This window comes from Drosophila sechellia, chromosome 2R, assembly GCF_004382195.2.
Source record: "Drosophila sechellia strain sech25 chromosome 2R, ASM438219v1, whole genome shotgun sequence".
NCBI lineage: Eukaryota > Metazoa > Arthropoda > Insecta > Diptera > Drosophilidae > Drosophila > Drosophila sechellia.
The window spans coordinates 15,262,406-15,285,077 of record NC_045950.1 but is presented as its reverse complement, the minus strand read 5'-3'; the positions used below and the strand labels follow the sequence as shown (position 1 = coordinate 15,285,077).

Here is a 22,672-nt window from a genome sequence, read left to right as displayed (position 1 = left end):
TGATGGAATTAAAATAATTTCTCTTGGCAATTTTCTCCTTTTCCCTTGCGTTCACCTTTCCTAGCTAAATTGTGGCTTTTCCGTCTGCCGCGGCACCTGAGTGTCTGTGCTTAACCCACTCTCGCCCCCCCGTTCACCTTAACCCGGCGCAGTGCCGTAGATTCCACGCCCATTTTCCAGATTCAACAACTATCAGCTGCGATTGAACGACTTGATGGTGATGAGGTTGTGACTGCAAATTTGTGACAATGTCGCGTGCTTCTGGATTCCAATACACAGGACGAAATATAGGTATGTAGGTACTCCAACTTAAATGTGCATATTAAATCGAACAATTTAAAGGACTAAAAACATTCCTTAAATTACGGTTAATATCATATATTAATACTGGTTTTATTTCCATTGCTCTTTTTTATTTGCCATGTGCACTTTATCTGTTTGCGAGTGGCGTGGCTGAAAATAGCGCGGAATGGCAACAATAATGTGAACGGGAAAACCGGGAAGCGGACTAAAAACAGCCAGCGATGCGTTTGCGGTCAGCTACAAAAATAGCAGGAGAATAGCAGAACAGCAGACAGCGGGCAAAAAGTGACGTCCTGGGCCGACTGAAGGAATTGGGTCAACTGCAACCGCCAGTTGGCAGCAGCTGCGGTTGCATAAACTCCACGCTCCCAGCCCGTTCGATTGCCATGGGGTGTTAAAGAAGGAGAAAGAGTAGAAGGCTTGGTTCGAATTTATCACCTCCATTGCATAAATTGATAAGCAATTTCCAGCAGCTGACGCTGAGGAAGCAACTTCAATGCAATTGCCGCACGGGAAATACAAAATACGCCATAAATTTCCAGCTAATAAAGCAAAGTGCAAAGGGGCAGGAAACTGCGAATCGGGCGGATTGAGTAGCTTGACCAAATGAAATATTCATTGGCTGGGGGTAACTGGACCATCGCATCGTTCCACCTGATGACAGTGTGGCGGAAATTTAATTTATTTACCCCGCCCGACCAATCGACAGCAGCCGTGTCGAATGTATCTTGCAGATACACATTGCCGCTCATTGAGTGCCTGCCTGCCTGGCCTATTACTTATTTTTTTATCGACGGCAATGCCAAGGCGCAATTTGGTCGTGTTGTAATCATCAATCGCAGGCTGATGGTCAGACGAGTCACCCCCAATCAATTGCTATAATCATAAATGGCTTATCAAGCCAACGAGACGAGCGAGGAAATGGGGAATTTGTCTGGTCCTATGCATTGCCAATATACTACGTATATGGTACGTATTTCGCTCAGACATTGACACACGCCTGACTGAATGAGTGAGCTTCTGAGGACATGGAAGAGCAGTAAGCCTTGGCCTCCTGGTCTTCCTACTCGTGCCTTCCAGCTGCCCATCAGCAATCTGGCGAGCATTGCAAATGTGTTAAAGTCTCAAGGATTTCGTGTACTTCTCGGAAAAAGCAAAGCGAGCAACGGAAAATCTCAGCCAAAGTGGAAGTGGAAGACATGACACAGCTATTTTGAGTGCTGCTGCACTCGAAAGTTTGCCCCATAAGATATTCTCTTTCTGCGAAGAATTGAATTTCCAGTTCCTCTTTATTTCATTTACCTGCGAACACTTTAAGCTCAAACAAAAACGGCTTTCAATGGAAAATTTAAAAGATGAGTATTTTCATATTTCATGCAAATTTATATTACAAGTTTTTGCACACTTTTTGGTTTGAGTGTGGCTTTTCCTATCATCCATCCATCCATCGGTGTGTTTGTCATTCGCCTCAGGCGCAATCAGTTTCAAATTTTGCGTAGTTTACTTTTTACATTTCAAGCTGAAAATTGAACAACCAGCGGGGGAGTCGAGGGAATTGTGTGAAAAGGGGCAGCCCCCCGGAATTTCCCGGGCAGTAATCGATGGAGAGACACTGGGGGTGAAAGGAAGTCGAAGTCATTGGCGGCACTCTGCGGAAGATGTTTGTCGTGCACTTGCAAATCGAATTTATGGCCAGGGGACTGAAATGGATGTGCTACAAGGATCCCAAGGTGCGATGGCAGCAGGAGCATCCGCATTAGCCGGCCCTGGTGCAGCTGCTCCCAAAACGAAACGATATCGTATAGCCCACATCCAACATCCGCATCGAAGCCAATTTGGGTCCATCGTTTTTTAAACTTTCGCTAAATTGAATTTTTTATTACGTAAATATTGAAGTAGCTGCGCGTCATTGTGTGCGCGTTACTCTCTCCGTGCTCCTTCGGTTATCCCCATCCTACTTTCTCGCGTACTTTCTCCGCCTCGCGTCTCCTAGTGTCCGACATTTGCCTTTTGCTCTTTCGCCTCGCCAAGGATTTTCGCACGAACGCCCACGACAAAGTGCTGGCGCCAAAAAGTATGCTATAATATTTAAAGCTCACGCAAGCAAGCGAATTCTACACTTGTCTCTGCTTTTTTCTTCAGCAAGTTGATGGTAGCAGGATGGTAAAAACAGATTTTCAATACAGTTTAATATAGTCAATATCAACTATTACCTGAAATAATTTAATTCAAGCAATTTGCAAAAGTGTGCAACAATTAAATTCAGAAAAAAATGGATTTTCTAGCATATATGATGAGACAGCTAAATCAATTCTTTTAAAGCATTTCTTTGTACATTCGCTAACTTGTGAAAATGAATGAGTTTTTAATGAATATGTATTATTATTATTTTTTTTTTTTTGAGTGTATTTGCTTCTTTCGCGACTTTGTCGAATTTTTATTGGCCAGCAAAGTAGCAGCAGAGCACGCAGCTGTAAGATGAATAATAGAAAAGGATTGCCCAAACACGAATAATGTAATGGTCGAAAACGTCGACCTTGTCCATCAGATGGCAGTTCAATTAATCGCTGGCCCGGAATACCCGCAATATTCAGCGGTTTCCCATCGCCGGGCAAGATAAATTTATTTATTTATAAATGCGCTTATCTCGACTGTCCGACCCAGAGAAATGCCTTTCATTTATGGGACAGCTATTTGTTTCCTTTCTTTTTTTTTTTTTGAAACTAAGAAACCAGACAAATATTAAGGGGTGATGGCCAAAACGAAAGCAGCAACATTCTTTTTCACACATTCGACTGTGCTAGGTGGTCCATTTGCGAAGCGAAAGCCCTCAATTAAATGGGTGTGCACATCATCAGTATCGAAGTATCCGCGTCATTATCGTTCCCATTGATGGGACCATCGTTTTCCATCAATTTTTATGCTGATTATCAGGCGCTCGCTCTGCTTGGGATTTTCCAAACAATTGAGCCAATATTCTAATTATTTTCACTGCTCGCAGATTTGGCACACAGAATCAAGCGATAAAACGCGTGCGAACTCAAGTGCGGAAAATGTGAAGAGGAAAAGTGGAAAGCTGAAGTGAACAAAGCAAACGGGAGAGAAATTAGTTTGTCGACAAGAGTTGATTGAGATTGAGATTGAGTTGGTTTTTCGATGGAGTGCCACATACATACATATATACAGCTCATAGCCCTTCAAAAATGAACTGACTAACTGCTGAAAGAGTTATGGAGAGCATAACACACACTCATTCTTATTCGGATTCTGATTCAGATTCAGATTCGCTACTCTAGTTTTGAAGAGTTTGCCCAGATTGCTGCACATTTCTTGCATATTTCATGACCCTTTTGTGCCTCGGAAAAATAATGAATATTTCTCGCTTTTCACCGTTGTTGTTGCTGATGTTTTAGTGCATTTTAGATACGTTGGCCAGGCCACTTTTATTGTTGCTTTTCGCGATTTTCCATCGCTGGGCGTTGGGCCCCCAGCGTTTGTTCCTCAATTTTCCATGCTTCATACCGCTCACCGCCATTTCCCATTGTCCGTTTGCAGTTTCCTGCTGACATTGCCATCGCCAATGCTGGTTGTCCCCAGTTGCCTTCGGGAAAATTGCAATTTAATTAAGCTGCTCGACTTGCTCAGTTTACTATCCACGCCCCGGCGAATTCCCCACTTTACCATGCAATTTTTCGGGTCGCAGTTCAAATAATTTCGATCGTCGAATTTGCCGCCTTTGAAGTGCATAATTAAAAGCAGACTCTAAACTGTAAACTCGCTAGAGGACAGTCTGGAATGGCCCCAAGTCCACTTTAATGTTTTCAGCTTACCTGTAACGATAGGAAAAATGGTGGAAAATTAGATTTTAGTAGCTTTTTCTCATCCCTTGCACCGTTGTCGGCCCCGATGTCGCACTATAGGCTGAATGGTACCTTTTTGTGGCCAAAAATCCATTTTTCAAAAGTCGGCAATACTAAGTTTTGATTACGCCATTATGTTAGTATAAGATTAGACATTAGTGTTGCGTACCAGAAATTAAAAAAAAAATTCCGGACAGTTAAGATATCAGCTGTTTACTGGTCCCCGTACTGGTCCCGCACTGGTCCCCGTACTCGGCCGTATTGGTCCGTTTGGGACCAGTACGGGACTCCCTTTTTCTCATCCATCACAGCGCATACATCGACCTTTTGCATATTTTTCTCGCTTCGGTTTTTATATAAACAAATTTTATTTCATAGTCTCTCCACTCTTGGTATAAAAAAGAATAAATAAAAATATTGAGGCACAACCAACTGTTTGTTTACGCTGTGCGCATTTTATTTTTGGATGAGTGGAAGAAAATAAGAAAAAAAGAAAGAATCACAGCGTAGTACAGATACATTCTTGGCTCTTTCTACCCGGTATGTGTTTGAACGCATTTCTCGCATTGCTCGCCACATGTTGAACCTCAATTGATTGCGAGTTCCATAAATGCCATCCATCCAGACATCCATCTTTCCATCCATCCATCCATTGAAGTTGATGTCTGAACTACAATTTGTGTTCATCAGGAGCGAAAAGTTTCAGCGGGACATTATACTAAACGATGCTCCAGGGAGCAGCACTTAAACCACTTAAAAACTTTAAATTGTCTTATCGGTCGTCAGCAGCGATAGACAGCAACAAAAACTAGCCTCAATTTCAATATACGTTCAAATAAAGGGTATAAAGGGGAAAAACCGCAGAAACTTGTTCGCCCTAAAGTATGAAACACACAAAGGGGATTATCCTGTTTGTATGTTAGTTGAAGATGAGCACGTGACTTGTTGGCATTAAGTGTTCTTGTTTTTCCAATTATATTTTAAAAAACTCTAAAATTACAGTTAAGGTTTCTCATATCAAGAATGTTAGAAAAATGGAAGGCAAAGTAAGGACATCAGTTTTCATCACGCTGTCACCTCTATCGTGCGTGTCTGGTTTTCAAACAATTGGGAAAATTAGTACAAATGGCCGTGCTAGACGAACAAAAAACAATTTACAAAAAAAAAAACTAGAGCGAACAAAGCTGAAAAACTCGGTTTAAAATAAATGGACAGCGGGAATTGGACAGCGAAAAACTCGCAAAAATGTCATTTGAAAGTGTCCACAAACGGGAATACCCGCCATTGTGAAAAGCCAACCAATTTTGGCGAATAGACGATGGGATTGGGGTAAAAACCAGCTGAAACAAAGAACTAACGCCACCACAAAACAGACAGAAACTGACTCAGTTTTCCACCCGTTTCTACGTCCCTTTACCCCGATCTCGCAAATGATGACAAATCACACACGCAGACACATGTAAATAAAGTTATTCTGTGGCGAAATTAGAACAACGCTGTGGAAATTGGGACTAAAGTGTCGCACTAATTACATTGGGACCGCAATCATCAGAAGATACAACGCCAACACCACTGGAACAATTCTATTGCCACTCACAAAATAACCAGCTGTACTGCAAGTTCTTCCGCCAAAAATGCAATAAAAACTTTTCGATTGCTTTCGAATGACAAATAAAAGATATAAGTGCAGAACGCTAATATATCTGCAAACTTCAGATAAGCTGTATCTTTTGAGTACTGAATGACTTCTAAGGCATTGTTCTATGCATTTCCAGGATCCATTGTTTTCTTCCAGGAGTTCATCGTCCTTGCCCTCAATTAGAGTAGGAAAAAGTTTCAAGTCCCAGCCAACAATATTCTAACTACACAGAATAAGTTCCGTTTTCATTCCTCAATTGCACACGGAGAAAAAAAGTTTTTAATAAAACTACGATAAAAGGATACTATGCTTTAAAAGGATACTAAGGATTTGTATACTTTTATAAACATTATTAAAAACAGGAGTTGTTTTTTTAATTGCATACTTCTAGACAGATTTAGATCTACACTTTTTTTGCTCTCCATTTTTCTTGCAAGCAAAAGGTAATTTTTCTCGTCCGATTGGACTACTTTAATTTAAATAATATATACTCTTTTCTGAGTAACATTCCTATTGCTGTTCACCTATGGCAGACGGTAGTTTCTGCTCCTCGGGTGCCTCTATTGTTATTGGCATGCCGATGAGGAGCTGGGCTTGCGTGCTAAATTACCTTTCTGGCCAGCAGGACGCGCGTTTCCTGTTCCATTTTCTGCTCCTTGTCTGGCGGGAAGCTTCGTTTGCGTTATTAATACAGTTCCGTTCTAACCCATTTTGTGCTCGGGTAAGAGAAATAGTGGCGGCTTCTCCGCCATTTCATTCTTTATCGATTTTAGCATTTCACCGATTTTTCTTTGTTTCTTGTTTTCTGTTTTAAGACACACCGCCTCAGTGGTCGTAAATTATGCAACCTAGTGGGTAATAAGCAGCTCGCATGATGTTTTTGGCCCACAATCCAGATTTACGACCACCAACTGTCCAGACTGGCAATTAAAACTTACGCTTCCGCCTCGGAGCGTTCGCTTTGATGGCCGGACACGGATGGAGCTCCAAGGGCCTCGGATCAGGAGTCGCATCAATCAAATTATACCTTTGAGCCGGACCAACTTTGCAGAGCCGATTTTCCCAATTAGCGCGAACAGCGTAGAGTCCTTGCCCGCCAGCCTCTTCAGTCGATTAGGCCAGACTGTTTGAAATGTTTGAAATGGGCGCCCCGAAAAGTTGCAGATTTAATTAAACCGAATTCAAAATTCAATGAGCGCAACTTTTTTCTCAAAAATAATACCGAAATCAAATCTGTGCTGGTCTAAATTCATGCCTGCAATATCTTTTTACACGGGAAAATATAAGATACTCAAATGAAATGAGTTGCAATAAAAAAGGTTTTTTCCGCAAAATATACATAAACTACTATTAAAATATTTGCACTAAATAAATCAGTTTCAAGCCCGAGATTTCGTTCTTTCACTTAATGAGTTTTCTTAGAATCAACAGGGAAATTTGTGGCAAATTGTGGAAAAACGAATCGGGGGAAGGAAAACAAACCAGTTGAAAAACAGAGCGGAAACGTCCTAAACGAAAAGAAAATGGAAAAGGGAAAATTACAAGAGGAGTAAATTAATTTCGGCGGTGAAGGATTTTCCAGTCATTCTCTCTCTCTCGTCGTCTCTGTTTTTGGCCTTTGTGAGAGGACCTGGTCAGTAGGAAGGACTTCGGAGCTGGCCACAAGCTCCTGGGCTCCCTAATTGCCCCCGAAAAGTAGAAGCGAGAGGAAAATTGCATGGCGGAAATGGAAAATGAAGCACAAGAAGCGAACTGCAATGAGTTCGATGAAAGGATCTCGCGGCGACTTTTTAATTGAACCCGCTTGCTCCTCTCTTTCTGTCTCTCATGGCAACTCTTTGCAATTTGTCAACGTTTTTGGTGGCAATTTCCGCCTCATGCTTTGCCGGCTTATGCCTTTCGAACATCGTGAGCCTTTTTAACTAATTGAGTTCATGTTTTATTAATTGGCCGGCTCAAAGGAGCAGTCAACCGGGTCCAGACACGCTTTTCCGGATACGGCTCGGTCTCGTAAATAAACGATTAGCAAAGGGGACACACACGCACGCATGCAACAAACTTTGCCGGAGCATCAAAAATGTTAGGTGAAGTGGAAAGAGTCTGGAAAATCCTAGTACCACACTGCTAGTGAACTCGTTAACCCTTAAAGCTGGAATGAAGTCGACGAGTTCCCACATTAAATGTTTGGAATTAGGACCTCCACCTCCAACGTTTCCTGGCCAGCCTGCTTGTGCAACGCACAATTCAATTAGCCAAAACTAATCCCAGTGTCCAACTCTTTCCAGTTGCCGTTTCCGGTACCTATCATCTATCATCTTTAAGCCAGCTCAAAAAGGTATCAACTCTCCCGCACACAGCCCAATTGCAATCATAGTACAGTTGCACACTGTGCAAAATTAGTCAGGAAAAGGATAAAAAAAATATAAAAAATATGGTACATAATCAAAATACAAAGATAAAAACTTTAAATTATGTAAAATATATTTTATTTAAACTGCACAATTTTTCTTGTTGTGCAAAGCAGTCGTTTTATTCCTTTTTTCGAGTTGCAAACCCAAAGTAATAGAAAAAAGGACAAACATGCAGACACAGTCAAGTGCTGGGCAAAGTTTTTGCTCCTCCTGGAAAAGTTTTCGAGCGAACAGCTACAAATACAAACCGATGGCTAGAATGGAGCCATCAAAGCAGTCCACTATCCCTGCTCCTTTCTCCGAGCCATTGGCTTTATGCATATTATGTTTACCGCCCCCTCAATCTCCGCCTGTTTTTCTGTTAGCCTATTTCTCATTTTGTTGTTTTGATTCTGCTGCCCGCCTAGAAAACATTTTCTACAAATTGAATATCATTTGCAGCAGCTGCGAGCTTTTCCCGGCAGTTTCCCCTTCCCTAGGCCCTTTTTTCGACCTGCTACCTTCCAGTTTTGTGTAGCGACCTGGGAAAATACTTTAATTACTTTTAGTCATCGGGGTGCGCCCACCTGCTCTTGGACCCGTTTAACGCCTTTCGTTTGGCAATCAAATTGAAAAGTTCAACTGAAAAAGGGACGAACACTCTTTTCAATGTCCTGCGCGAGGGATACCAACTCGAAGCCCCAAAGGCCGAGCCGACCACCCACTCCATTCAATTGAGTCGAGCGAGCCGGAACGTTGTCGAAATATTAACAAGTTGGGCACAAATATTCAAGAGGTTTGGGCTGGGTGGTTTCGTTGAAGGACCCCGCCTCCTCCATCCTGTCGACGTTCTCCCCCACTGCACTTGACAGGAGACACGTGTAAAAAAGGTAACCCCAAGCCAGGTGTGGAGTTGGGGTATGCGGTATGCTAGGGATCTCATTTGGGTGCCACTTGGCCTTTGGCAACATGCATGCACGGGGGTGAAAGGTCCTTGTCCTTGTTCGTTACATTTACATGTTCCCTTCGATGGCAAATGGAATTGGAACATCCAGAAAATTTACGAAATTCACTCTTTACACTACGAACTTTGTCACTCTGAATAAATTCGACCCTTTCACCTCAAGATATTTTTCGAAAATTGGCAAAGCAGGTGCATGCTATGGAAAATGCATATACAGCATGAAAATCAGTGCAACACATGCGGTCAAAAATAAAATTGCCTGTTTACAATGTATGTTTTGAATCAAGTATATTATATAGACACCTAAAATAAAAACAGTAATGAAATATACATGAATTTACCCAACTGTTGTTAATGCTTCTAACAGAAGATTATTCGCTAGTATTGTTTTTCTTTGTTATACACACTTCAATTTACTTTCCGGAGCAGTGCTTCTAAATAAATAGATGCACAAAATGCACAAAATACATTTAGCATAACAAATTGAATTGAATTCTCCGAGCGAGTGTCATTGATGGACTAAAAAACACACACACACACACAGGAAGGATAATAGAACTAGGCCGGAAGTTGCCGGCAAAGATCTGTAGTCATCAATAAACCATAATCAGCTTAGCAAACTGGACATCAAACTGGCCAGGGAATTACGATGTGACATTAGCAGCGAACAAAGAGTTTGTTTCATCTGTCGACGGGCCAACGGGGCGCATTAAAGTTGCGCATACGCCTCGTGTGGCATACGCAATGCAATTAAGGCAGGGTTATATAAATGGCAAACGTTGTTTTGTCAACATCGTCATTCCCCCCCTATCATCACCATGGTATACACTCCCCCCTCATAAGCATATGCTAATTTCCTTGTTTGATGCAAGCTCTCCAGCAAGAGGTGACTCAATAGCTGGGGAGACAGTGAATGAGCAACTGAATGAATTTCAAGCACGGTTCTTGCTCTCTGGCTTAATATGCCAAGCGATAACATTTGAGGAGGGTGTTCCACGGACTGGTATCTTGGTTTCTACACTCCGCAGGGAGAAGAATTGGTGGGGCTGGGCTGGGCCGGGTGGGGAAGCATAAACTGGGAATGCCAATGGCACACTTTCAGGCCCCCAGACTGCCAGACCATGTGTGAATGTTGATGCGTGTGCACCCGCCTGTACTGAGTATAAGTACCCATACAGACAGTAAAAGATAACATCAAGGCAGCCACGCTAATTGTTGTTGCTTTGTTGACTTTGCCATCGCTAATAGAGGTGAGAGCGTGAGTCACGACAATCACGAATGTTAAATTGAGTTTTGAAATTTATTTTAGATATAGTACTTTTCAAAAATTGTCATAAATATGATGATCCATTTCCTCTACTCTCTTTTTGGTTGGAAAATGCGTTGTGTTTTTCAATTTTACATGCCTTTTATCATTCCCTTTCGCTTGCACACCTGTCGAATGTCAACTTTTATCACTCTTCGCCTTCCCATTCTCATCAATCACATTCGAAACGAACCAGCAAGCACCACAAGCACCCACCAGCAACTCAAACCCCCATTTTCCACCTGTTTGTCACCTGCCGCCGGGTGGCTCCTCGGGCAAATGGAACGTGACCATTTGACCAACGTGCCGAGCATTGGGACTCAACAAAATGCGTTAAGAGAAGGGTTTGGAGCGGAATCCGATGTTCTTAACGGTTATTGCGTTTTAAGACAGCAAACAGTTCTCGGCTGCCATAAATTCATTGAAAGTGCCTCCGACTCATAATTCAAGATTAAGCTCAAGGAGAATTTGAAAACTTTTCAGCTGCCCACAGACCCACTACCGCGCTCGACTATTTCCCAGAAAATTTATCAGCTCCGGCGGCACTAAATGGCAAGTGCTTAACACAAATCCAGAACTTTTCCCGCTCCATTGACAATATTTCCATAAGATTTACTATTTTAATATTTACTTTTGGCGCCACAACAAATCGGGGAGAAATAAAATCTTATGGCCAGTTGAAAATTTCTCTCGCTTTTTAAAATTGATGTTCCGGAACTATGGAAAGGGAACAGATGTTCTAGACAATTATTTTTCAGCACGGAAAAAAAGTTATAAGAAGCCATTTCCAATTATTACATTACTATATTTATTACTCGTTTGATTAAATAATACATACTACTTCACTATCATTAAGGTCAAAGTACATTAATTTCTTTGTCCGGATTCTAAGCAATTGCTAATCACTGACATAAAGTAATATCTAAGTGCCATTAATGTTCCTTGATAAGTGCAAAGCAGTCGCTTGGCAACATATATTGATAATTTCTCCCTATGTCGATACCAATTCCAGTTTTTGCCAGAATTGATATACAAAACCGGTACAAGGGAAATTGATTTGCAACTTGAATAGAAGAAAAGCGGCCAGCTCACCTGCCGCAAAAAGGAAAACATTTATTTTCGAGATCGGCAATCGGGAGCTTCAAGATTGAGGACGAACCATATGTACATTATTGAGAGGCACACAAAAAAGTTTTTCCATCCCGGAAGCGTTGGCAGAGGAAAGGAAAACCCAAATCAGAATTCATTTTCCACCTGCCAGCGGAGATAGGAGTTGTGCCAAAAACGGGGCAGGCAAAAAAAAAAAAAGGGCAATGGAAGTTCGGTTTCAATTTGTTGGAAAATAGAAAATTGCATAATTGAGGGATTCCTCGCTGTGGGAGTCACAAAAGCTAAAAAATAGGAACAAAAACGGAAAAACACAGCAACTGTGGTGGGCGCCTCCTGCAGCTCTGATGGAAATTCCCATTTCCACATTTCCCCCGCCCGCAACTGCAACTTCCGCCCTTTATTTCTCGCTTTTGTTTCGGCATTGTTTGTGAAATATTGGTCAGCGGTTTTCACTCTTCTGGCCTTTTTTCCCCCTCCCCTCCCTTCATCCTGCAGGAATTTTTACCCAGCCAGAAACGAGAGCAAACGTTATTATGGTTGCCTGCAACGTGAAATATTTGACAACAGTTTCGGGGTTTTGCATTAAATTACGTAATGTTTTGGAAAAGGAACTTCATCAAGCTGTTCGGTGCAGTTGAGAGCATAAATCAAAAGGAAAAACCGGGAGAAAACTCAGGTTTTCACGCAGAGGCGCGACTTTCGTGAAAAGCTTCGCTTCAGGGCAGCTTCATCATCATTTAACGCTCGCTGGTCGTCATCTATCATGAATGCGGATTGCCGCAAGTTGCTCAGTTCGCAATTTATATTTCACTTTAGCTTGGCTTCAGTTCAAGGTCACCTTGATAGCTGCTTAAAATAGAAAATTCGCAAAAGAATTTTCATTGAATAAAACATGGACACAAAAAGTACGTAGAATATTTTTAAAATAACTAAACTTTATATTAAGTATTTTTTCCAGACTTCCCCGACAACCGTTTCTTTGTCCGCTCTTTCGATTTAATGAAGCCCATTTCCCTGGCGCAAACTTTGAACTTGAGGCAAACAATGTTCATTATGGACCCATGGAAAACTCAACTCAATCCAGCGGGGAGAGAGCAAATGAGATGGGGTAGGGCGGGAAACCCCCTCGATCCCTCGATGGTCGCTGGCAGACAAAGGCACATAAATTATTAGATGAGGCAAAAGCGTTGCTAAAGACTTTTCATTTGACTTGAAGTTTCCTTTGGCTCATTTCACTTCTTGTCTGCTGCTTATTCGTTTCTTTCTCTGGCCATTGCCATTCTGCTTTCTGGCTCCTAGTGACCACTTCATTTTTATCATATTTTTTCTCCACACTTTCATAGCTACCAACTTTACTCTATCATCTGTTCTTTAAAGTTTTTTTCCCCCATTTCGCACTCTGTTTCATTCTTGTACGGCTTTTTATGGTTCCTATTCGAAGGCTTAGACTTGTTTGTCAATTTGGCCAGCAAATGTGTTACCCATTAGAAATAAACCCCCTTAAGGCGCCCCCCCTTATCATCCATTAATGGATGTTCTCAGTTTTTTTCCACTTCTGTTTCACTTTTGACGCACATAAGAAAAAATACAAAGCGCGAATAGCAAAAAGTAAGCTTAAAAGTACCAAAACTTGCTAGCGACTTAAGGCAAATTCCATTAACTAATTGCTATTGCACACATACACAGAGAATTTATAAATTCTAAATTGATTCATCATGCGCTACAATTAGGAAACAACTTAAATTGTAAACAAGTAACATAAAATTAAGTGACAAACATATTGTAGATAAGGATATAAAAAATCTTATCAGAAAGTTTTTAAGTTAGTAAAAAGGGCTATCACTATGACATTTCTCACAGTGTAGAAAGAACTTGGAGATTCTACTCACATATGGAAACCCTAAGAGCATTTCTCGTTCTGTTTCTATAATTCTTCCTTCTCTCAAACCAGGAAAAAAGTTTATTTCAAGCGCAATTATTTCGCTTAATTGTGTTTCTGTGTCTACTACACTTATTCCCCATCCCTTTCACTCTGCATTTTCCATTTCGAGTTTGTCAACAGTTTCGTCACGCTTGTGGCTCCTTTTCTCTTTCACATCTCTTTGCGGCGGCCTGTCTGCCATAATAATTTTCATAATTTCGTCATGTCTCCCTCAATTAAAGTCAGTTTAGTGTTATGCGGTTTACGCTCAGCACAGAATTTCTCCGCCCGGAGGGGCGGCAGTGGATTTCGTCACTCATTAATTATGCTCGGTGCCGGCCGAGTTCTCGCCGTTTATGCAAATTACTTTAAGGTTAATCATTATTATTTTTTGTTTATTTTGATTATTTTGTCAACTGCCAGGTCGGGTCGACCCTCCAGCATCCAGGTCCTTATCATCATTATTATCCTTCTGATGAGTGGATGCGGTTTTTCCTGAGACGAATTTCAAATTTTCTAGTTAGCACCGCAGTTGCTTGGCAACTTGAGATAATCTCGAATCGCTGGCTTAAGACATCTGCGTGCTCCAGCAATTGCAATCAGCACAAAAACAAAAATCTACTTCCAATTTTTAATTTTTTGGCTTTGAGCGTTGGTTTATGCACTTTCGCAGGAGCCACAAACAAGTAGTGCCTTTTACCAACCGTAAATTGGAATTACACAATTTAATGGAAATTAGTTTGGGCTGAAAAGTTTTCGGACTCCCGCGCGGTAACTTTTGCCGGCTAATGGAATTATGCAAAACAACAAAAACAGGGAAAGAGGCTAGTCAACTTTGGACGGCGATTACCACTACGAATCTGACCCACCCGCCACTTGTTAAGCAGCTCATTTCCCTGGCATAATTCTACAAGTTTTTAATCATCCCTCGCTGACCGCAGGGAGTGCAACTTTTTCAAGTGGCAAAAATTGAATGCAAATGCAAATTTAGCTGCCAATGATTTCATCTCAAGTTGTTCGCAGCAAACGAATGTCACTTGCCTGGGGATTATTATTTTTAGAGTACACAGAAAAAAAAGCATACAGATTATTTAAATTTAAAATCTTATTGTAAGTTCATAAAGAGGAAAAGCGCTTCTTTTAAATGGCTTTGTCATTTTGCATAATTATTTAACTGTAAAGAAACTAATTACAGATATAAAATGGTAAGTTTTGTTTTAATTTCTCAAGTTTGCTTATTTTTCTTTCTGTGTACTAGGCCATTGAACTTTGAGAAATGCCAGTGGCGAAAAAGAAAAAGGGGGCGGTCGGCATTCATCGCGACATCGATAGGTCTCCTTTCATCTTTCAGCTTGACTTTAAGTTTCAGTTTCGTTTGTTATTTAATTTTTTTTTTTTTTTTTTGCTGCCACTGCAACTTTGCAACTCTGTGGCGACTGCGAAAAGAGTGTGGTGTGTGTGTAGGCTGTTGCCACGCCCACTTGGCTCAAGTTTATGACGGCATGCCTGAAATATTCGCCCGTTTTATTTCTGCCTCAATTTATTCTTACTTAGCTTCTTATATAAGTTGGCTGTTTGGACGCCGTTGATGATGATTTTAATATGGCAAACTCTGACGTTGCAAAGTTTAGCGTGGCCAAGGAGCGGCAAGAAGAAGCAGAAGAAGAAGAAGTTATAATGAAGGACAAAGTTTTTGGCAGCCCCACACACACACACACATTCAAGGCCATACATATGCACATGTGCATGCACATATGTATATCCCGGCTAAGTACATAGCAACTTAGAAATGGATAACTGCTGGAGAGCCGTAGATGGCAGCCCTGCTAAATCCTTTACGAAATTGGCCAAATAACGAGCTTGAAATACTGTAAACACTTCCCCCGTCTCTCTCACTCTGCGTTTTCCCACCTAACTGGCATACATCCAATTGATGGCTCTGCGCCCGAGACTTTTCCATCGGATAAAACGAAGAGTGAGTGAAGGAGCTGCTGCTCAATATTCAAGGAAAATGTCAAACGGAAATGAGCAAGGAAATGAAGAGAAAAACTAAAGAAACCACAAGGTGGCAAAGGAATCGCCACCCCAACTCCACCGAAGGGGCAGTTGGAGCAAGATGAATGGTGACATTTAGACGTTGCACAGGCACCAGGGTCATACACAAAATCATAGGGATTGCAGAGGAAAAACTTCAACTGAAGCATTTTAAAGTATTACTCTTTATTGTTAGTATTCAAGCTTAATGTTATTAAACTACTAACAACGGCAAGTTTTGTTATTCAAGATCAATCATAGATCAGGCTGTTTATAAAGCAGTTAATTTTTCTCCCAGTGCAGCCAGAAAAGATAGGACAAGTAGGCACACTAAGAAGAAGAAAGAACAGTGGAGGAAATTAGCCAGGAGCAGCTGCCACTTCCTATGCTGCCCAGTGCCAAAGACAAGGCCTGGTGTTTTCTCCTCTTTCCTGGACAAGTGACAAGTTCCAAAGCAGGAAAACTCAGGAAAGCGCATTCGCCCCAGGGTCACGCCCACAACAGCCAAGTGTCTGCCTACGACTGACCCTTTCTCAACATTTTCCCACCCCCCATTTTCCAGACCCACACCCAGCGCCACCCAAAAAACAACACTTTAAGCACGGCCAATGGAAAAGAAACATATATATTCCGATTTAGAGACGGATTCTCCTTTATTTTGCGCTTTTTTTTTATTTGACTTCGGGGATGTCTGCTGATGTCGGTGAAAAAGAGAACGAGGGACGGACCTGTGTTATATTTCTGATATGTTTTAAAACGAAAGGATATGAAAGGGAGGAGGGGGTGGGGCAGGGATGTGGCTTCCCCAAAAGACAGTCCCAATATTTGCACAACTGGGATTTTTCGGTTTTGCGGGGAACGAACAGCCGGAAAAAAGGGGCGAATTTAGGGTTCCCAGGAGTTGGGTTTTTATTTAAATTTCGTGCATTTGAGTTGATTTGGCGAGTGGATTAGTTTAGGCATGAAAGGATCCCAGATAAAAACGGGGAATGGCGCAGAGGGTTGTCCGTCTGGTCTGCTAACCCTGCTGGGATTTTCATGCGAAAAACAGAAAGAGACTGTCAGGGAGCAGTGGGAATAGGGAGTCGGAACACGTGTTCCTGTTGGCACTGTTCCTGCTAATTGCACCAAATTGTAACTATTCCTGTTCCTATTCCTGATCCGGTTGCTTAATTCACCAGGACACCATTTACCATGTTAACGCAACTCAATTAAGGTGCCTTTCACATCCACCTACACACCCAAAACAGCCCAATTGAAAATGGAAATCGTAATCACAAGTGGGCAACTTGGTTAGTATAGTGTGTGCCACAATATGAAATGGGTAGTATAGAAAATAAAAACGAATTTAAACTGATTTAATCGCTTATGCAATGTGTCACTTGTTGGAAAAACAAAAAACTATTTAAACTATTTAGATAACGGTTTCTTTTAACATGACATAAGTCAACGATTTATAAAATCCCTCCGACAATTGAGTTATGTTCCCAATAAATTGTTCTTAAATTGTTCCTGCTGCATAAAATTCAAAATTGAATTGATTCATAGCTAGTAGATTAAAAATGACTTTAAATTCGTTTACTACAGTATCAGTAAACAAGCTTTATCGCACAAGTGCCATTTTTATAATGCACATTCTATTAATCGTCCATCTAAACTATCATTAGGAATTCATAATGCACTATAATGATGATATAATAACCCCAATTTGCGGCTCCATTTGTTCTCCGTGTGGTAATCAATATCTGCTTATGTCCGCAAGTCAGTGAACAGGCTAATGAGCGAACATGGAATACATTCTGCTATCGACCAATTGTTGTTGCAATATTTGTTTTTGCTCAAGGGGTGGCGGGGTGTAATAATAGGAGCAGAAGGGTTAAAGAGACAGAGAGAGAGAGAGGGGAATGTTGGACTGAGATAGAATGCAGCCGCAAGCCAACAAAGCATTGCATTGCATTGAAACTGCCCTTCTAAATACCCCCAGCGTTACTCATTTTTCACCCACAACATTTCCCAGCAGCGCAGCGCCGCTTTCCCGCTTTCCCGCTTTTCCGCTTATCCCCCCATATTCCTTGTTCTCTCTTTTCCCCCTTCCACCCCTCGCCAGTCCGTAGAAGACGTGCAAATTATTGCCACGGCGGAATTGGGTCAACATGGCGACCCTTTGCACCGCCTGACTTTCCCACTCCGCAGCCCCCCGCTAACAACCCAATCGTCACTTGTTTTGTTATGGCGCTTTGTTGTTGCTAAATTAAGGGTTGCCATTGCCACCCAACTTTGTCTACATCCCAACACTAAAAGAAAAAGCTCAAAAATCGAAAAGTTTTGAAATATATTACCAAGCGTTCTTTGAGCTAAACGTAAGATAGCTTAAATTAGTAAAAACTATTTTAAAGGTGTACTTGCTCCTAGTTTTTTAGAGAGAACTCTGTATTACAAGTCTATATTTCTTTCAGTGTGGATTTGTTTTCCCTGTTCTAGGAAAAGTTCTGCGTTCTATGCGTTTCGCCATTTAACATTTAAATGCGGCGAAGGCGTTGAAACTGTCTCCCTGCTGGTTTGCTGGCTTGCCTGTTTGCCTTCCGCCCATTTAGCGGTGGGCGTGTCAAGATCCATTTGCATATTACCCCCACCAGAAGCCACCAGAATCCAGAATCCAGAGGATCTCTGGGCTTTTGCTTTGACTACACAGCTGCAGCCGATGCGAAACGCATGAAAAACCCTTTGACATTTTCTATTTGCCTTCGCTGTTGTTTTCGTCTTTTGTTTTTACCCGTCGCCTAGTTCAAGGCAAACATTTTTCGGCTAGTCTTGGTTCGGATTTCCTTTTGCCGTACCCTTTTTCATTGCTTTATTGCATTAACCTCCTCACTTTTTGCTTCGTTGTCTGGGCCGACAAAGTTGTTGGGCTTTTAGCGCGAATGATTTTGCTGTGTGTTTGGTTTTTGCGCAGCACAGAATTTTGGAAATTCAGAGAGTCCTCGTAGAAACAATGACAACATTTTCGACAAATAAAAGGAGCGGGGTGGGGGGTGGGGGGTGGTGAGGCATGGAACTCAGCTTTATGTTTAGCAGCCGAGCCAACTGCAATTGCAATTGCAATTTGTGTGAGAACCGAAACCAAACAAGCAGCAAATCAGCAAACATAAACACATACTGTCAGACAGACAAAACGCATTGAGCCACGCCCACACACACACACATGCGTTGCCTACGTGACCTCCTTAAGGCCCCACCGCCCTCCGTCCCTAGCCACGCCCCCTTGCCCAATCACTTTGCTGCTACAAATTCACTTCACTTCGTTCTTTTCTCTAGTAATTTTCTCAAAACCCTCCAACATCCCTCCTCCAACCAAAAAATAAAAAAAAAACACCCACCACCCACTTTAGATGAGAGCTTTGCGCCAATTTTTCCATGTTTTCATGCGTGTTGCGTGCACAACAATAACAACAGGGCAAAAACAAAATAAAGAGCCAGTAGCAACAACAATGACGAGGATGATTGTTAAAGTGTGGCAACAACAACTACAATGGATGGCGAAGTCAAGTGCCTGGCAAAGGCAATCACACACACACATACACACACACACACACTCAGATACAACAAACACACACACAGATGGGAAGGCACACGCATAAAATATGTATGCGTCTATGCACTAGTATTTGTGCCAGTTTTCATTGCATAACGCTAGGTAACCTGGCACTGTTCCTTTTGTGCTCCGTGCAAAGCACAGAGTTCACTATTTTCATATTTCTGTTATTTTCTTTTACCCACTTGCGTTTCGCTCTCGAATTTCCGGTAATGAAAACCCCGTGCAACAGCAGCACCTTCCTCTTGAGCCAAAGTTTTCCCCGTCCTGAGTTTTTCCACCCGCCATGTCAGGTGCCATTTATGCTTCAAGTTTTTCTCCAGAGAAAAACTAGTTTTTCTCCAGAGAAAAACTAGTACAAATTAAAAACATTGCAATAACTTTTTATATAGCATATTAAAAAAACACGCATAAAATAACTAAAGCTTAAAACTTAAAATAAATATTTGTTGAGAAGATTGAACAAAGGTAAAATATGAAAGAAACGGGAACGATATGACCAATTACAGTTAAATAAACTTGAAACAAGCACGTAATATTAAATTGAGTCACTCTAGTCGAAAAATTCTACTTTAAATCTCGGTGAAAATATAAGTATGTATATTTCATTTATCATCTGCATTCGTTAAATTGAACATCTAAATTTGCATGTCGACAGTCCGACAAAACTGAATCACATAAATTTTTAAAGCTCCACCCATTTTCTCCAACTGAACATTTATGTGCGGCGTTGCACTAAATTTTTGGATCATTGTGCCACTAATAAGAATCTCACTCATTGATTCGTGGTTGGAGGTGGGTGTGGCATATGGGGGCGGTGGAGCAATCAAATTGGAGCAGTGGAAACCCAATTCCATTCGTAATAGCCTGTCAACAGGGCGCATTGTTGTTCATTTCGCTGTTATTATTTCTATTGTAAATTGATATCGCGAAACGAGTTGCGAAAAAATTAGGGGAAAAGCGAGCTTTTCGATTGCCCTGCACTTCAAGTGCTCGATGTGTAATTATGGTTTAGCCAAAACTTAGTGTAAACAATGCGGAAAACCGAACTGCAAATTATCGCCAAAACCAATTGTTTTTCATTTGGCGAACTTGTCGCTTTGTAAACAGAATCGAAATGCCATCGTCTCCTTTCTAGTTGTGTGGCATCATAAATTCCCTTGACAACCAAATACCTCGATGTGAAAATAAATAAAAAAAAAACCGAAGTAAAAAGCCGGGGGAGCTACAGAACGAAAGAGTGTAAATGGCATGGTGGATTGAAACCGAAACCATGGGCTTTGGACTCATGGCATGACGCATCTCATGGATGGAACATGGGGAAAAGATACAGAAAGCAAAACGGACCGGACTCTAAAACACAAAAACGAGACACAATCAGATGGCAAAATGAGCCAACCAGATGTGGGCAAACATAAATAAATAAATAAATAACACATTCAAAACTAATCCCTATAATCAATGCAAGCGCGTGGCTGCTTATCGAATAAATTGAAGTGAGGCAAAATGAATCAAGTCCCAATATCAGTCCGATAAGCAAGAATAAGCCTAATATCAACAGTCTTGCGTTTCGATGACTAATGATTGACTGAATTTACAGAAAAACAACATAAAAGGTTATTAAAATAAGCCAACCAAAAACTACACATATTATTTGAAACATAAGCATTCAAAATTAAGCAAGCAAAAAACCATTCAAATGTCGTGCAGAATTGTGGTGCACATTATAGACGAATTGATTTCAGTGTGCGCTGTCAAACCATGTTATCAATATGCCAAAGCAAATTAATTATCAATTCTCTCATTTACTACAAATTAAAATCTTTAAATTGTCGTCTAACATAAATGAATTCGCTCTTTCAAACAAAATAAGTTAATTGTATCTCAGTATATACAGGATTTGGTTGAAGTACAATGAATTTCATTTTCAATTACTATAAACTTCGATATCGAATTTCAAAACTGCACAAACTAATTGAATTCCCATCTTTTATGAGCAATGTGAAATTTAATCAATTTCAATTTCGTCAAAGTTAATCGAATGGAAAACGTTCGAAAAGCTGATGATTTATAGATTTCGGTGGCCAACTAGAACGCAATAAATCGAATTGAGGAAATCCATCGAATTCAAAGGCATTCCATATGGAAAGTGTGGAACTTAACCCTTGGTCTGCACATGAGAAATACCATAATGTCTCCCCCGATATATTCCCATATAATCCCTCCCCTGGCAACAACAATTGCAACGTGCCACGCCCTCCCCCGCCCAAGGGCAACTTCTCTGGCGTTTCGGGGCATTTGTCATACTTCCCTTCGACGGGGCAGCAAAAGTAAACATGGAAGTTGGATGGTATAAAAAGAACGATCCAACAGAGAAGAGATGGAAAACTAAAATTGCGCATATTTTTGTTCGGTGGGGGTTTGCGGGGAAGGGGATGCTGAAAGGGGTGTGGAGTGTGGGGGGAGGAGTGAAGGAATGAGGAGCATGCTGTGGCAAACAGATGTACAAATGAGGGTCTGCAAGTGGGTGGCGGTGGGGAGATCGAGGGGTACATGCAGTCGTCTTGCACTGAAGTAAAAAACATTCCTCATTTATGATTTAATGCGTTCTACATTTTAACGCAAGTATTTATGTGGCTTGGTGAGCATTAATGATACTCTAAATTGAGAAATGTGACTAAATACATTTTCTATAAATGCATAACGGAGTAGAACTAGTTTTACTATATTTATATTTTAAATTTATTCTTGATTAATTGCCCAAAAAAATTATCCAATAGGAACATTATTCCTAGGCTTTCCAGTCCAATAAGGTAATATAGTTACATAATGTTATGTCTCTTTATTGAACCTCCTGATACAATCCAAAATGAATTAATCGAATTTATGAACTGTTGTATAATTTTTTCCTGTGCAGACGGAATGCAAAAATTGCAGTGAGGGAAACTATAAAAAGTTACGGATTTTTGGGAAACATTCTAAATCCAAAGAGCACACTTTGCAATTTCTTTGCCTTTTGTTTGCTGGTGTTTTTATTTAGAAGTTTTTCCCTTTCCCTTCCTAATACCACTTTGTACTAGAGCTAAAGGCTTTTATTTCGACTTACCTTATAGACATCGCCGTAGGTTCCCGAGCCAATCTTTTGGATGAGTTCGTACTCGTCCTGCGGATTTCGGCGAGAGATGTCCGAACTGAGCATATTGGCATTGTGGTGGCTGTGGGCGGCGGCCATCTTGGCAGCTTCCGTATCCGTTTGCCGTTTCCGCTTTCGGTTCGAGGCGATCGAATCCTTTTGGCTGGATCTCTCTTTACTCGATGTTTATACTTTTAATATTTGATTGGCACTCTTACTCTTGACGCTGCTTTATTCGTTTTTTTTTTTTTTGTTTGACTGATTAGCACACGTAGCAGGCGAAATTTACATACTTTTTTGGATCGAGATGCATTTTGGACGCTTTGAAATACACACAATTACGTAAGGTTAACTGGACTTTTGTATATTATGCATTAAACATATACATTCATTTCACATGAATCAGATTCTGATCAGAAT

General features: G+C 41.1%; 1 protein-coding gene across 4 annotated transcripts in view; it reads right to left on the bottom strand.

Annotated features, from left to right (window-relative positions):
- Positions 1-22,672, bottom strand: part of LOC6609900 (mitogen-activated protein kinase kinase kinase kinase 5) — a 48,143-nt gene that overhangs the window by 24,826 nt on the left and 645 nt on the right. For all 4 annotated transcript variants that reach the window (XM_032714262.1, XM_032714263.1, XM_002034514.2 and 1 more), the window contains exon 2: positions 22,226-22,573. In XM_032714262.1, the coding sequence (XP_032570153.1) occupies positions 22,226-22,351 (126 nt within the window). In that variant the 5' untranslated portion in view covers positions 22,352-22,573. The remainder of the gene's footprint in view (positions 1-22,225; positions 22,574-22,672) is intronic.